We start from the raw sequence: 12,905 nt of genomic DNA on the forward strand, positions 1-12,905 counted from the left end.
TTAAAGGATCCAGTCAGCCTCCGCAATTTTCGGTGCCATCGAAATGATTAAAACTGTGTGGCGAAGCAAAGTCGTATTGCACTTGAAGTTTGTTTTACCTTATTGTTACTTATTTTCGCGGGCACTTAATTTCGCGAAAATGGAACGGCCATATTTCGCGGGACTTTAATTTCGCGATTTGGCCAAAAAAAAATAAGATTAAGGGAACTTTATTTTGCGAAAAGTGTCAAAATACTGGTCTATATTAACAAACGGTAAGTCTCAAAATTGGTCCAACTGATTTTAATTTTCCACTGCAACAGTTTCCAATGACATTGAACAAAACCATATAACAAAACAAAACTTTAAAAACAGTTTAACATGTTCCTTTGCAACAAAGTAGAGCTAGTTTGACGACTGTACCAAGGTAATAAAGTAGTAAACTGACGGAAACGTTGAATATTCATAACAAATTATATAGAAGGGTATAAAATTTCGCGTTGTTATTTTTCGCGAGAACCTTTTTTCGCGGGCGGGTCTTAAATTTCGCGATTTTCAAAAAATCGCGAAAATCGCGAATATTAAGTCCCGCGAAAATAAGTAACAATAAGATATTACTTTTGGTAGTTTTACATTGATCTCTTTCCTTTAGACACGCAAAAAGTATAATAACGAAATTCTCGTATGTAAACAAAAACAAAGGCATGGCAGACTAGCCAGGGTCCTTTAAGAGGTGGATAACAACAAAGAAGGTACATGTACAGTACATGATGTATGCGAATCACTGGTCAACCTTTACCTAATCCATGTTAACATTTAACAGAATACGAATGCATTCAATTCATTCAAAAGGTCGAAAACGGTGTAAAAACCGACTGCTCTAGATGATGAATTAGTTAGATGTTTGTTATCCAACAAAATCTGGGGATTTGAGAGACCAGGATGTCATGGCCCATATCTTTGGGAATTTGGGACATTAACCTTGCATCCCAGTTAAGCCACAGAAATGATTTATCATTGATGGCTTTTCGAGAGGGCCACAATTTATCAAACTGTAAGTTTTTGAAAACCATCTAGAAATGTGTAGAGCAGTTTTCATTTGAGTGTCGAAAGTAATTCGTGTTTGCTTTGGTTTTGCATTACTATGCTTAGTGATTGGTTTAAAACTCTGGCGCCACTTTCTCAGCCAAACAGAGGTAAAACCAAAACCAATCGTGACTTGCTTGCGCACGTTTTCCTGCGCTTCGTGCCAGCAACGTATATTTGCTTAGAGTTTTGTTTAGTTTACTGGATTGCCTGTGCCTTTTTGTAATTGGCCAGAGTGATTGCTTTGGTTTAGGTTTTACAACACTCAATTAAAAACTGCTCTAGTCTTTATTTTGATTGACCAAATGAGAGTCAAGTTTTAAAGAAACTCTACTGTTACAATGTTATAACCTCCAATTTGTCCAAAACCATGTCCTTTGCCTGCTGACACAAAGATTCATCCCCAACAGCAAAAGCTGGAAATCCAGTGATTGTCAACAGCGATGCATCTGTTACCTGTTTTAAATAATAAAGTATGAATCCATTCAGTAAAGGGGCTATGTCACGGGGATTTACGAGTTGGGCACATAAGGGAATTTTATCAATTTACAAACCTTTGATGAAGAGGCCACGGGCAACATGGAATGCATGATAGTGTAGTTTCTGTTGTGAGCATCAGGGTCAACATAGATTACAGATGACGAGGTTCCCTGATGAAACAAATAAACAAACAAAACTTCAAACAAACAGCTGTGCACACTAAATTGACTTGTACAGTATTGGAGGCTATTCGGAACAAAGCACAATTAAAGCCAAAAATTCAAAAATGCTTTGAAAAATCCAGCTTGCATTGATCCATGGAAAGCAATAAACATACAACTTTGTAAAAAAATGTTGAAAATGTAATTGTTTTTTATAGTGGTCACGCACTTATCTTTGAGATAGCTAGTTTGCAAGCATGCCACTGAAACAGAGGAAACAAATATTCTAAATGAATATAACATGATTAAAAATCCCAACTGGCAGGAGGCAGACCAGTTGGCTATATAAAGTGGAACCCCGATATAACGATCTTCGATATAACGATATTCCCGATATAACGATGAATATGTTATGTCCCGGCAATAGTAAAATGTATGGGACGAAACCCCGATATAACGATTCCTCAATATATCGATATAACGATTCCTCGATCGATATAATGAGGCAAGCGTGGCCGAGTGGTTTACGGCGCTGGTGTTGTAATCCGGAGGTCACCGATTTGAGGCCTGCCCTTGCCACTAGCTGGATTTGTTTCTCGGTTGTCCTGAGTTCAAATCCTCGACCACGCTTTGTATATAGCCAACTGGTCTGCCTCTTGCCAGTTGGGATTTTTAACCTTGTTATGTTCATTTATAAATTATTTGTTTCCTCTGTTTCAGTGGCATGTCTGTAAACTAGCTATCTCGTTGAGGTATGAAGCTAAGTGCATGACCACTATAAATACATATTTTTTTTTTATTTTTTTATTTTTACTGCCCCCTTGGCATATCATTATATCAGGGTTCTACAGTACTGTACAAACTGTACTGACTAGCGGAAGCTTGGAAAAGAGTCTTAATTTAGGATGCTGTAGCTTTGATGTTTGTAACAATACACACATTTATCAGATAACTTTCATCCACTGTTCCCTTGACAAATGACAGTTAATGTTCTAAGAATGGCATTATATTTGTCAGTTAATTGTTATCCAATGATTATTGATGTCATCTTGATGATTCCCATTCAAGATTTCTTATTTGTTTATGGTAATTGATGATATGTTTTTGTCATACCATGCTTGATACATGTACTTGATCCCACTGAGCCCATGGATATGCTTATCACAGAAGAAAGCCAATGAAAGATAATAACTAACAATTTTTTTAATAGCACAGGAACATTTTACAGACCTGCATTCCATAAACATTAAATCCATTTATAGCCTCAAGGGCAGCCTTGGCCATACCAATAGAACTGGTAAATAAATGAAAATAATGAAAAGTTAATTAATTCATATTTATTATTCATTTATTTAGTTAGTTATATAAAAATAATTCATTAATTATGACATAATTATTATAATTAAATAATTACTATTTTTTTGAGAGCTTTTGGGTGGAGTAGATGTTACATTGTGTATATGCTGTGCCTAACTTGAAAAGTTAATTTTTTCAAGCCTATGCTTCTTCATGTATTAAGGAGGCTCAAAACAGTTTTCAGTACTTTCCAGCTCGTAACTATACACTTTGATGTGTCAGTGCTACAAACATTTATCAGTTACCACTTCAAAAATGGTATCAAACAAATGCCCAGCCATTGGCAAACATATTGTGATTATTTTCTTGACATCACTTGTAACCATAGCAACAGTATAACCAGTTAACAACACCCTTAATTATAGCTTTAAGTGCTTATAACTCTAAAACAAGTCTGGTGACCCCCATTTTTATTAATATTAAATAATGATCAGAATGTTAAGATACAACTGTTTGCATAAAGCGGTTTAAGAGCCACCTTAAATTTTCGAAAATTTCGAAAGACTTACAACCTACCCACCTAGCATTCAGTTCCTTGTGTCCTACATTTTCCTTACTGCCTCTTTCCCACATGCCGTAGTCAGGAGTTCTATAGGCACGCTCAATGTAGTACACCAGATTCTGAACAAAGTTAACCTCATCATTGGTATAAATAATCTGTCAAAAAAATCCATGATGATAAACATGAATTAAAATTAATCATTAGACATATCGGTACATGTACCTGAACATAACATGGACTGTTATGAACCAAAAGGAACAAAGATTGATCAAACTGAATTACAAACTGAATTACAAATTTGAAAAATGCGTTGCACCGTAGTTCTGTGACATACATATAGCTCAAGTCTTACAAATGTGCGAGGCAGTGAGGCATGTGAGGCAAGGCAGTGAGGCATGCAAGCAGAAATCCCTACTCCAAATAAAAGGCTAACCACAAGGTACCTTGGCTAACTGCAGGCTAACCTGAGTGACATTTAGGCGAACTGGAGTGCTGTTGAGGCCAACCAAAGTGCTAGTCAGGCTAACCGGAATGGATCACACGCCTCGCTGCCTAGCACTTTGCGACGAGGTTCATCAAGAAAAAAACAATTATTCAAGACATTTACGTGTAGTACAGCTGTACCTGTAGTCCTGATGCAGTCATTTGGACAAGAGTAAGAAGGTAAAGTGATACAGCATCAATCTAAAATAAAAAAGAGACGGAGATATGGGGTTGCTCAGTCTGCAGCTTGCCATATTTTGTCTTTCCTAGACCACAAATTGCTTTAACTTTCTCCTCAAGACTAAGACCACCAAAAGTTTCTTGACCGTAAACTGCCAGATAAATACAAATGTACTCGCAGACTGCCACTCAAAATTGGCTTAGACCACCAGACTGCCATAGAGTATAATAGACATATAATATAACATTTGACGTATAATGTACATCTTAACCTGTTCTAAAAAAGCACCCCACCCCTACATGTACTTTTCGGAGTTCCCGCAAGTAATTTAAAAACCATGAACAACAGCACTTTGGATTAACTTTGCCGTAATTGATCTCTAATTTTTTAAGATCTTTTTTACAACATCATTTTATCATATTGTTTGTTTTCATTAACAGCACTGTGTTAATTTATATTCATTATTTAGTAACTGAATAAATTTATTGATTGAATGTATCAAAACATCATTTTTGTCTTGTGACGTCATGACTACGTCATGACGACACAAGATAATACTACAGGGGACAAGGTGCATTCCATGTGTATTTGCTTTCTGAGGCCGCGGAATTTTCCCGCCATGTCAATATTTTTCCCGCCATGTCAAAATTTTCTTTTTTTTAGTAAATGCCGAAAAATGCGATCATCAGATTTAAACAAAACAGATGCAGACTTCTCAACCTCAAAGCACTGGAAATCTAGAGATTGAGGTAAAAAAATCTGGAGATTTCAGTAAAAACTGGGAGATTGATCAACTGACGGACAAAAATAACTAAAAGAGTCCTTAAACCAGGCGCTAATCAAATGACTTGTTACTCTGTTTTTTCGTGAGATTTCTGTTTCTCGTCGTGAGATTGAAGTGAAAACCGTGAGTCTCAAGACAAAATCGTGAGACTTGAGAGGTCTGCAGATGCTGTTTACACTGACAGTTGCGTTTATTTTTAAGCTTTTTGTTTGTTTTTCTTAGTGATAAAAGCAATCACACGAGATTCCCACCATTCTAGTCATATTAGTCAATCTGATAATAGCTACCGTTTCGTGAGAACAATGTGTTTTATGATTTTGGTACAGCAATAGGGGAAAAGCATGTCTTAAACAGGATTGCGCCTTACAGAACTGTAGGTATGTCGACCGACAATATGTCAGGAAAACCTTTTTTTGCCGTTTCCATTTTTGATTAGATCCTATTTCAAAGATGTAATCCGTAGTAGTCGAACCACATGTGTGCCTTTACTTCAGTTGACTAGCTAGCTTAGGCAAGTTAGAATTTGTGCTGATTAAACTAGTTCAAAACAACTGATCCCGTGGACATTATTTTCCTTGTGTGTCTTCAATTTGAGTATTACTCGAAGACACACGCGAAAGGTCAACCATGAAACTTTGCTTGGTAGTGTGCGTGAGTTTATTGAAACGTGAGGCTGAAAACGTTCTTATAAGTCACAGACACAAAACAACAAAGGAGAATCTGTGACTTTGTTGACCTTTTTAAGATATTTAAGAATTATCTGTGACAGATAAATGCTTATGAATCTGTGTGTGTCTGTATTCTTTTTGTGCTGTTATCGGAGTCCTATAACTGTTCAACGGCTACATGCTGGAGTGTACTTTGAATTTAAGTCAAGCCTACTTTCGGCTGCTTGGAAAAATCGCTTTTGATAAGGTGTCGGAAACAAGTCGCGTGACAATAATAAGTACAAACATTATCTGCCTGACAGAAATAGCAACGATCAATTAGTATGAATCAAAATGGACGCTTAATTACCGTGATTGTGATCGGAATGGATACTATTAAGGCATCAATTTCAAAACTTAAAGCATGTAATCTTATACAATAATTAAAGATAGAAACTTCGTGGACAGTTACTCAGAGTTTCACGCACGAAGCGATCATCAGACTGTGTCGTTAGATGTGGTGAAATACAATTTAAACTACGTTCATGGAGGACGGTTGGAACGATCCTGTCTCTGATTGGCCGTGTAGTACTTGTTTTCGTGCCTGCACTTGGTAACAAGCTCAGATCTTTTGTTCAAGAAGGTGGATCGGTCAGCTGATAGTATGCAGAGCTTCTCCGTCAGACACAAATTGCAGCGTGACGGGTTTCCCCTGTAAGCGCTTGCTCTCGTGACAATGGACCACTTGATCGAAAATTCGGTGTTGTTGTCTTTCAGGTCCCAAATCTTATATATATTTTTTAGTTGGATTTTAAGCCTTTCGCGTGAGAACCTTTTGTAGTTGGAATAAACCTTTGTTTTTATCTTTAGCTGTGAAATCGTGAAGTTCAGCGCAAGCATTCACGACAAAGGTTTCTGAATTGACAAGTGAATCAAGAGTTTCGTATATCGTGTTGTGAATGTCACAACTTTTATCGAGCGACAAAAGTAGCTTTAGTTTTAGTTTAAATTTTAGGGGTGAGGAGTCTAAATGTTTCTTTATGTTAGATGCACGCTTTTTAATTTTCGATATCTTTACAAGCAATAAATAGACGTGAAAAGCGATCTATTTTCAAATAAATTAAACTCTGAAAAGAGTCACAAGACACTAAGCCCAGAGGGCTTTTGATTTGATTATGTGATTATAATACAGAGTCAGATTCAAACCTGGAGATGAGCCCATTCGAAATCTGAAGACATTGTGTCACCAGTGTTGACATTAAACTTTACATGAAGAGAATGGTGGGCTGACTGATTCTTCTTGAATTGCTCCACCTAAAAGAAAAAACAAAATCATTTACTATTATATTTATAATACAACAAGAATTTTAGACAATAAAGGTTGCAAAAGGTAATATTATTCTTTACATACAATTTTTATTTGTTATAATCAGCTACTGGGGGGTACACATAAAGGTTTTTCCACATGCACATGGTTGATTGATTGTGGATTGATTGGCATTTACTATGTACAGTGTACACAGTTGAAACTGACCTTGTCAGCCTGCCTCATGTAACAGAATAAGATCCCTCTCATACATTTCACAACAGACTGCTGTAGTTCATATGCACGGCCTTTGCTGTCATCTATGTGTCTAAAAATAAAAGTATATACATATGTAAACGGGAAATGATTGTGCACGATGCCCATACAGTATAATGGTAGAAAGTCACTGTTAATAAGATATCTGTCATCCATACATAGCAGATATCCTCAGGGGCTTCAAAATGTTTGGAAGCAGGCATCAGTAACAGGAATGGTAGGCGGCTGCAACAATGCCAAGCTCGTTTGTTGTGAGCTGATTGCTCAAGAGTAACCTGTGACATTTAATCAAGAAGCTGGTGGACAGTTGCTGCCTTTTTTTAATGAAAACCCTGTATCCTGAGATACATGTTTGTTTCCAAGATTCATCTGAAGTCTCGCAATAAATTGCAATTAGTCATCTGCATAATTATTGCACCTACTATAGCTAGTAGCTAGTTGGATTCCTATTTAGCTTGGCACAACTAAAATAACAAAAGTGGAACAACAACCAAAATTCTTGGAGCCAAGGTTACGTCTTATGTGAGCCATTGTGCAAAGAACCCAAATTAAGTATAACAACAGCTAGAATAACATTTACCGTATCTCAGTTACAAACCTGTAAGCTAGTGCAAGAGCCCAGACGCCCATGGCACAGTAAATGTTGTCTCGAACATGGCTTTCTTCATTGTTTACATTAGCTGTGTGCTTTGGAAACAGTCCAATACTTCCACTTTGATATTGAAGAATCTGTTTCTTTACTAAAACAATAAAAAAAACATGATAAACATCATCATGTAAGAGAAGCCGTTCACTGCCATCCTGATCAAATACATGTACCTTGACCTGTTAAATTGTTCCTGGCTTATAAATTAAAGGTCATTAGGGTTTTTTTCTTGGTCCAAAAACAAGACTACAGTAGAATTCTGATTTATCAAACCTCCAAGGGAAACAAAAATAATTGGTCCAGGAGGACGGAAGTAAAATGAACTTTCGTTCCAGTTAATGGGAGATTTGAAGAAATTGAGGGTTTAAGAAATCAGATTCTACTGTAATTGAGTGCTCAAATGTGAGCATTCCATTCCAAGCTGGTAGTCCAGCTCTTCACAGTTTATAATCAAGTGGAAGTTGAAAAAGGTAGCTAAATCAACTGCCGAAGGGAATTTTGAAAAGCTGGTGCTTCAAGCTTTAGCCCTTCATCAGAGCTTCCCTGTCAAAGACCTATTGCGCCTATCAATGGTTTGCCCCAGGATGGAGGGGGGGGGGGACCCAAGGGGAATTTGGGAAAGTGGAGAGAGCCTGACCAAGGGTGGGAATTTAACTCTCACTCATTGTCATTTGAAAACCTAAAAAAATAAATGTCAAATTGCCTTGGGGTTGCCTGCATCCTGGGGCCCAGGGTGCATTCAGTGTACACACCACGTCAAAGATAGGCCATTTTTTTAGAGGTGTACACCAAAGTCCTCTATTATTCTTACCTAAAATAAGTCATTTGTACGCCAGTTCAAAGGTGCTGACAACAATCGTATGCCAGTATGCTGCACAATTTTGAAATCCATGCTGAAGAGCTTTGGCATAACTTACATAGAATGCAGCCTGGCCTGAGGCAAACCATTGATAGGTGCATAAAGCTTACCGTATTTAGCTTTACCAGTTAGTTAACTTCCAGTTAATAATCAACTAAGTGTTTCATTTGTCGAACACTGCAGCACAGCGAATGTCAGACAACTCGCCTCCCAGACAACTCGCCCCCAATTTTGCCTACGAGTCGTTTTGCTAACGAACAGTTTGTCTCTCTTTGCACACGCTTTAAGAACGAGAAATATTCAGGTTTTCACTCTCTTTTACCAAAACACAAGGCGGGGACAAATAATATTGTCTTAAGATTGGGGGCGAGTTATCTGGGGTGAATTTTCTAGGGGGCGAGTTGTCTGGATACCGTACAAAGCTGCAGACTGTTTGATCTACGCCCGGGGTAGTCAATCGATAAAAATTGATATCGGAAAATCAATCGATAAATCGATATCTATCGATAAATTGATTTTAAATGATATCGATTGTATCGGTCAATCGATAAAAATCGATACTCACACGCCAACGAAGTGTTAATTTTATCGATTTTATCGGATTCATCGATCGCTATCGGAATCGATAAAAATCATCCTCTTTCCGTTGAGGGAGCGTTTGATTGTAACTATTTGAATGTAGATTTCATGTGGCGGAGGAGTACAGAACATGAACTCTACTGACTCTACAAACGGAAACCACGCAGCGAAGAAAAATGACCTCTATCTAGTCACTTCCTAGACCACAATCAACACGACTCTATTTAATACATAATGCCTCCATATAAAATAGAACCCTCAGAAAGAAGTCAGAAGTAAATAAGGTCAAAAGACCGAATTAAATCATATAACGGCAAATGTGCAAATGTCACGAACGTAGGAGTCATGTAGGCCTGTGGCGTAACCTCTATTTATTTACTATCTAAAGCGGATTTCAAATTCGACACACGCTGAGTATTACTAACAGTCTGTAGAAAAGATTACCGATTAACGAACAGGGAAGTTGTTATTAGTGTTTCTGCGAGCTTTTTAATATCTTTTGGTGTTTTTCATTCGAAAATTGGTACAATAATTTAGTTTCGACAAATTCGATATTTATCGATAAAATCGATAGCCCTGATTGAAAAATCGATAATTATCGATTACTCACAACGAAATCTTTTATCGATTTTTATCGATTTTTGAAAAAATTAATCGATTTTTATCGATTGTTATCGAATGTTATCGATTATCGATATTATCGATTGACTACCCCGGGATCTACGAGATGTTGTCCATCAGGGACTCTTAAACCAAAACTAAACAAGCAGGCGCAATCTGTTCGTGCCAAACCTTTCAGTACTTAAACACCTCCTTAATATTTTCGCGCTGCTTTATCTAACATGCACATCGAGTACTTGTAAAAAATGACATGCAGTCATCGAAACGTCGTTCCGTATAAAATCGCAGATTTTTATTCTATTTTTTCCAAATCCTTACGTTCTTAAAAGTAAACTTCACATTTATAAATAATTTAAATAAATAATTTTAACTTACCTCGATGGTAGTAGACGTCAAGATAATCCCTCCTTTCGTCCTCGTCCATCTTTTGGATGGGTTCTTTCTTGAGCTCTTTTGACCGTGGAACGTCCGCCATGTTTGTTTCTTTTTTGCTCGCATGGTATTATGGGTACTACTTTGGGGACACTAGTTGGGACGTTTACCATTTATTCGTGCACAGGCTCCTCTCTGTTCAGTTTCTGTTGCCGGCTGTAGGCTTTGGTAGATTGTGCTAGCATAATTTTAAGCATAATTTAGCAAAACAAGCGTTATTTTATGCTTTTATTTCAGTTTAGCACTGCTAGAATAATCCGACAATACTGTCTCATAAACCGAATTTTGAATGGTATCATCGCGTAAATTAGGAATGCATCAAGTTTGAACTCATGCCCCACTCCAAACAGTAGGCCATCAAATAACTTTCAAGAGACCATGTTTACTAAGCCTCCACCCCCCGCCCCCCCCCCCCTCACCTCACGAGGGAGCTTCGTTATTTCTAGGATGTTGTTTGTACTACTATACGAGCAGTAGTATTTACCCCAAAGTCCGCGAGTAGTGTATGCCAATAAGTGCGCAGATTGTTGTTTGTTATGGTCAAAATGCACTGGTAATACAGTATGCAGTTTGTTTTGGTTCTGGCGTGGAAAAGGGGCTGGGGTAGGATAGGATATAGCGAAGCTTAAAAGTGAAGGGGGTTTTAATAAGTTTCTTGCCCTAAAGGGAAGGGTGGAGTGTAGGCATGAATAGATTGTGCTAGTAAATTTAGGAAAAGTTGCTTCACAATATACCAAAAAGTTGCTCTAAAGTTGCTCAAATATTAAAAAGTTGCCACCAAAATTCAGAAAAGTTGCTTGCTCTTAGAGTTGTTTTGACGTGAATTTTGCGTTTTCTAGAAATTGAAGCGCTTGCAGGTTTACTAAGACTTACCCCAGCGTCTATGGCAACCTTAATGAGGTCAATGTCTGAATTATTTCCATTTTCTTCGTCTGGAATTTCATCTGATTGCGATGCCATAAGTGACTCGCACTTCAGCAAATGCCAAGATGGCCGGCGGCAAATTCTATGTTGCAGCGAATAAAACCAGTTTTAATAAAATCCTTCGAAATAAAAAGGACCTTTTATGGTTTGGATCGGTTTTAAATCAATTTGTTGCTCAAAAGTTGCCGAGGAAAGTAAAAGTTGCCCTAGGTTGCTGGCACTACAAAAAGTTGCTCAAAAAGCCAAAAGTTGCTCAAAAGTTGCCGAGCACAATCTATTTATGCCTAGTGGAGTGGGGGGTTTGGGGGGGAGTGGGTCATATGAGAGGAGGAGGATAATAATAGATGATCACAGTAAAAACGAAAGATGGTTTATTTTTTCATTTGTCACACCCTTTACAGCTACATTACAGTCTAATAATGGAGATGAAGTTGTAGTTGATGACTAAGTATATATTCACTGGCACCTGGGCACTAATAGTGCGGTACGGTATGTAATCCCGTGGGACTTTCGTGCCGAAATTGATTTTTTCGCTGTTTTGCACTAATTTTGGGCCGAATAATAAGAATCCGATGGGGTTCAAATTTTTCGACCGCGTCTTCCCATGTTTCTGGCTACTTGAGGGTTTAATTTATGCTAATTAGATGCTAATTATATTCAGGAATAAGTTTTGCGAATATCTTTGCTCTGATTTAAGATTAACGTACCAAACGTTATAAGAAGCTTGCTTTTGACAACTTAAGTCTGTTGACTGAAATTGGTTACCATGGCAACCAGCGATGACGTCAGGATTAACTACCTGCTATTTTGGCGGCGGCCATCTTGGATCCGCCATCTTGGATTTTCGAACTTTCATTTTCAAAAGCAAAACATAGCCTTTTTTGATTAACTTTAACTAACTAACGATTTCCATTACGAGTGATGTCCAAATAAGGGCAGAACTTCCTTTATTTTTCTTCCTTTTATTGAGCACATGTACTTTTTAGTCGCATGTACTTTGTTAGTACCATAGTATTCTACTCGTCTTTCTCCTGTTATGTCTAATATTAATGTAACTAGAGTCCCGTTAAGTTGACTTAAGTTTATGCACTAAGAACAGCATCATCCTCTTCCTCATCATCAACCTGCGTGTCACCTTTGAATGAATTTGAAACGTTTTTTTCAAAACATTAACAACTTGAAGAGGAGTGCATGGAAGCCTGTTCTTGAAACAACTGCAGCTGCATTTATTAAGCTCCACAACAGTTTAGAGTGCAGGGAGAGACAGGCACATAACAGGAACGTATGCTCTTTGGTGTTTGCTAAAGCAATTCTCTTTAAGGGGTGGAATATCCGGGCAGCTGGTGGTAAAGGATATGTCGCGCATGGCCTTGACGTTTGCGCGGATGATGCAAGGGAGTAGAGAAGCACGCATTGGAGGCAGCATCTTAGCTTCCAAGTTCCTGGATCGAAAGAGTTCCCATCGAAGTACAGCAAAAGTGGTAGGTCCCGCTTTGCAGTACACTTGGCAGACAATTTCCTTTAGGTATTTAACTTGAGTAGGCAGTTCTCCGTTGGCTAACTGGTTGAATAGCGAGTGGCAGACCGACTGAGAGAGGTGTTT

At 37.9% G+C, this 12,905-nt stretch overlaps 1 protein-coding gene across 1 annotated transcript in view; it reads right to left on the bottom strand.

The window, feature by feature from the left end:
- Nucleotides 1-10,525, bottom strand: part of LOC144649740 (phosphorylase b kinase regulatory subunit beta-like) — a 41,697-nt gene extending 31,172 nt beyond the window's left edge. The window contains exons 1-9 of the mRNA XM_078509309.1: nucleotides 10,322-10,525; nucleotides 7,840-7,981; nucleotides 7,194-7,293; nucleotides 6,866-6,973; nucleotides 4,189-4,248; nucleotides 3,583-3,719; nucleotides 2,937-3,000; nucleotides 1,620-1,715; nucleotides 1,417-1,521 (exon numbers count right to left, since the gene is read on the bottom strand). Of these exons, the coding sequence (XP_078365435.1) occupies nucleotides 1,417-1,521; nucleotides 1,620-1,715; nucleotides 2,937-3,000; nucleotides 3,583-3,719; nucleotides 4,189-4,248; nucleotides 6,866-6,973; nucleotides 7,194-7,293; nucleotides 7,840-7,981; nucleotides 10,322-10,421 (912 nt within the window). The 5' untranslated portion in view covers nucleotides 10,422-10,525. The remainder of the gene's footprint in view (nucleotides 1-1,416; nucleotides 1,522-1,619; nucleotides 1,716-2,936; nucleotides 3,001-3,582; nucleotides 3,720-4,188; nucleotides 4,249-6,865; nucleotides 6,974-7,193; nucleotides 7,294-7,839; nucleotides 7,982-10,321) is intronic.
- Between the last annotated feature and the right edge of the window lie 2,380 nt (nucleotides 10,526-12,905).

Source organism: Oculina patagonica, chromosome 4 (genome assembly GCF_052425735.1).
Source record: "Oculina patagonica isolate OP01 chromosome 4, crgOcupat, whole genome shotgun sequence".
Classification (NCBI taxonomy): domain Eukaryota; kingdom Metazoa; phylum Cnidaria; class Anthozoa; order Scleractinia; family Oculinidae; genus Oculina; species Oculina patagonica.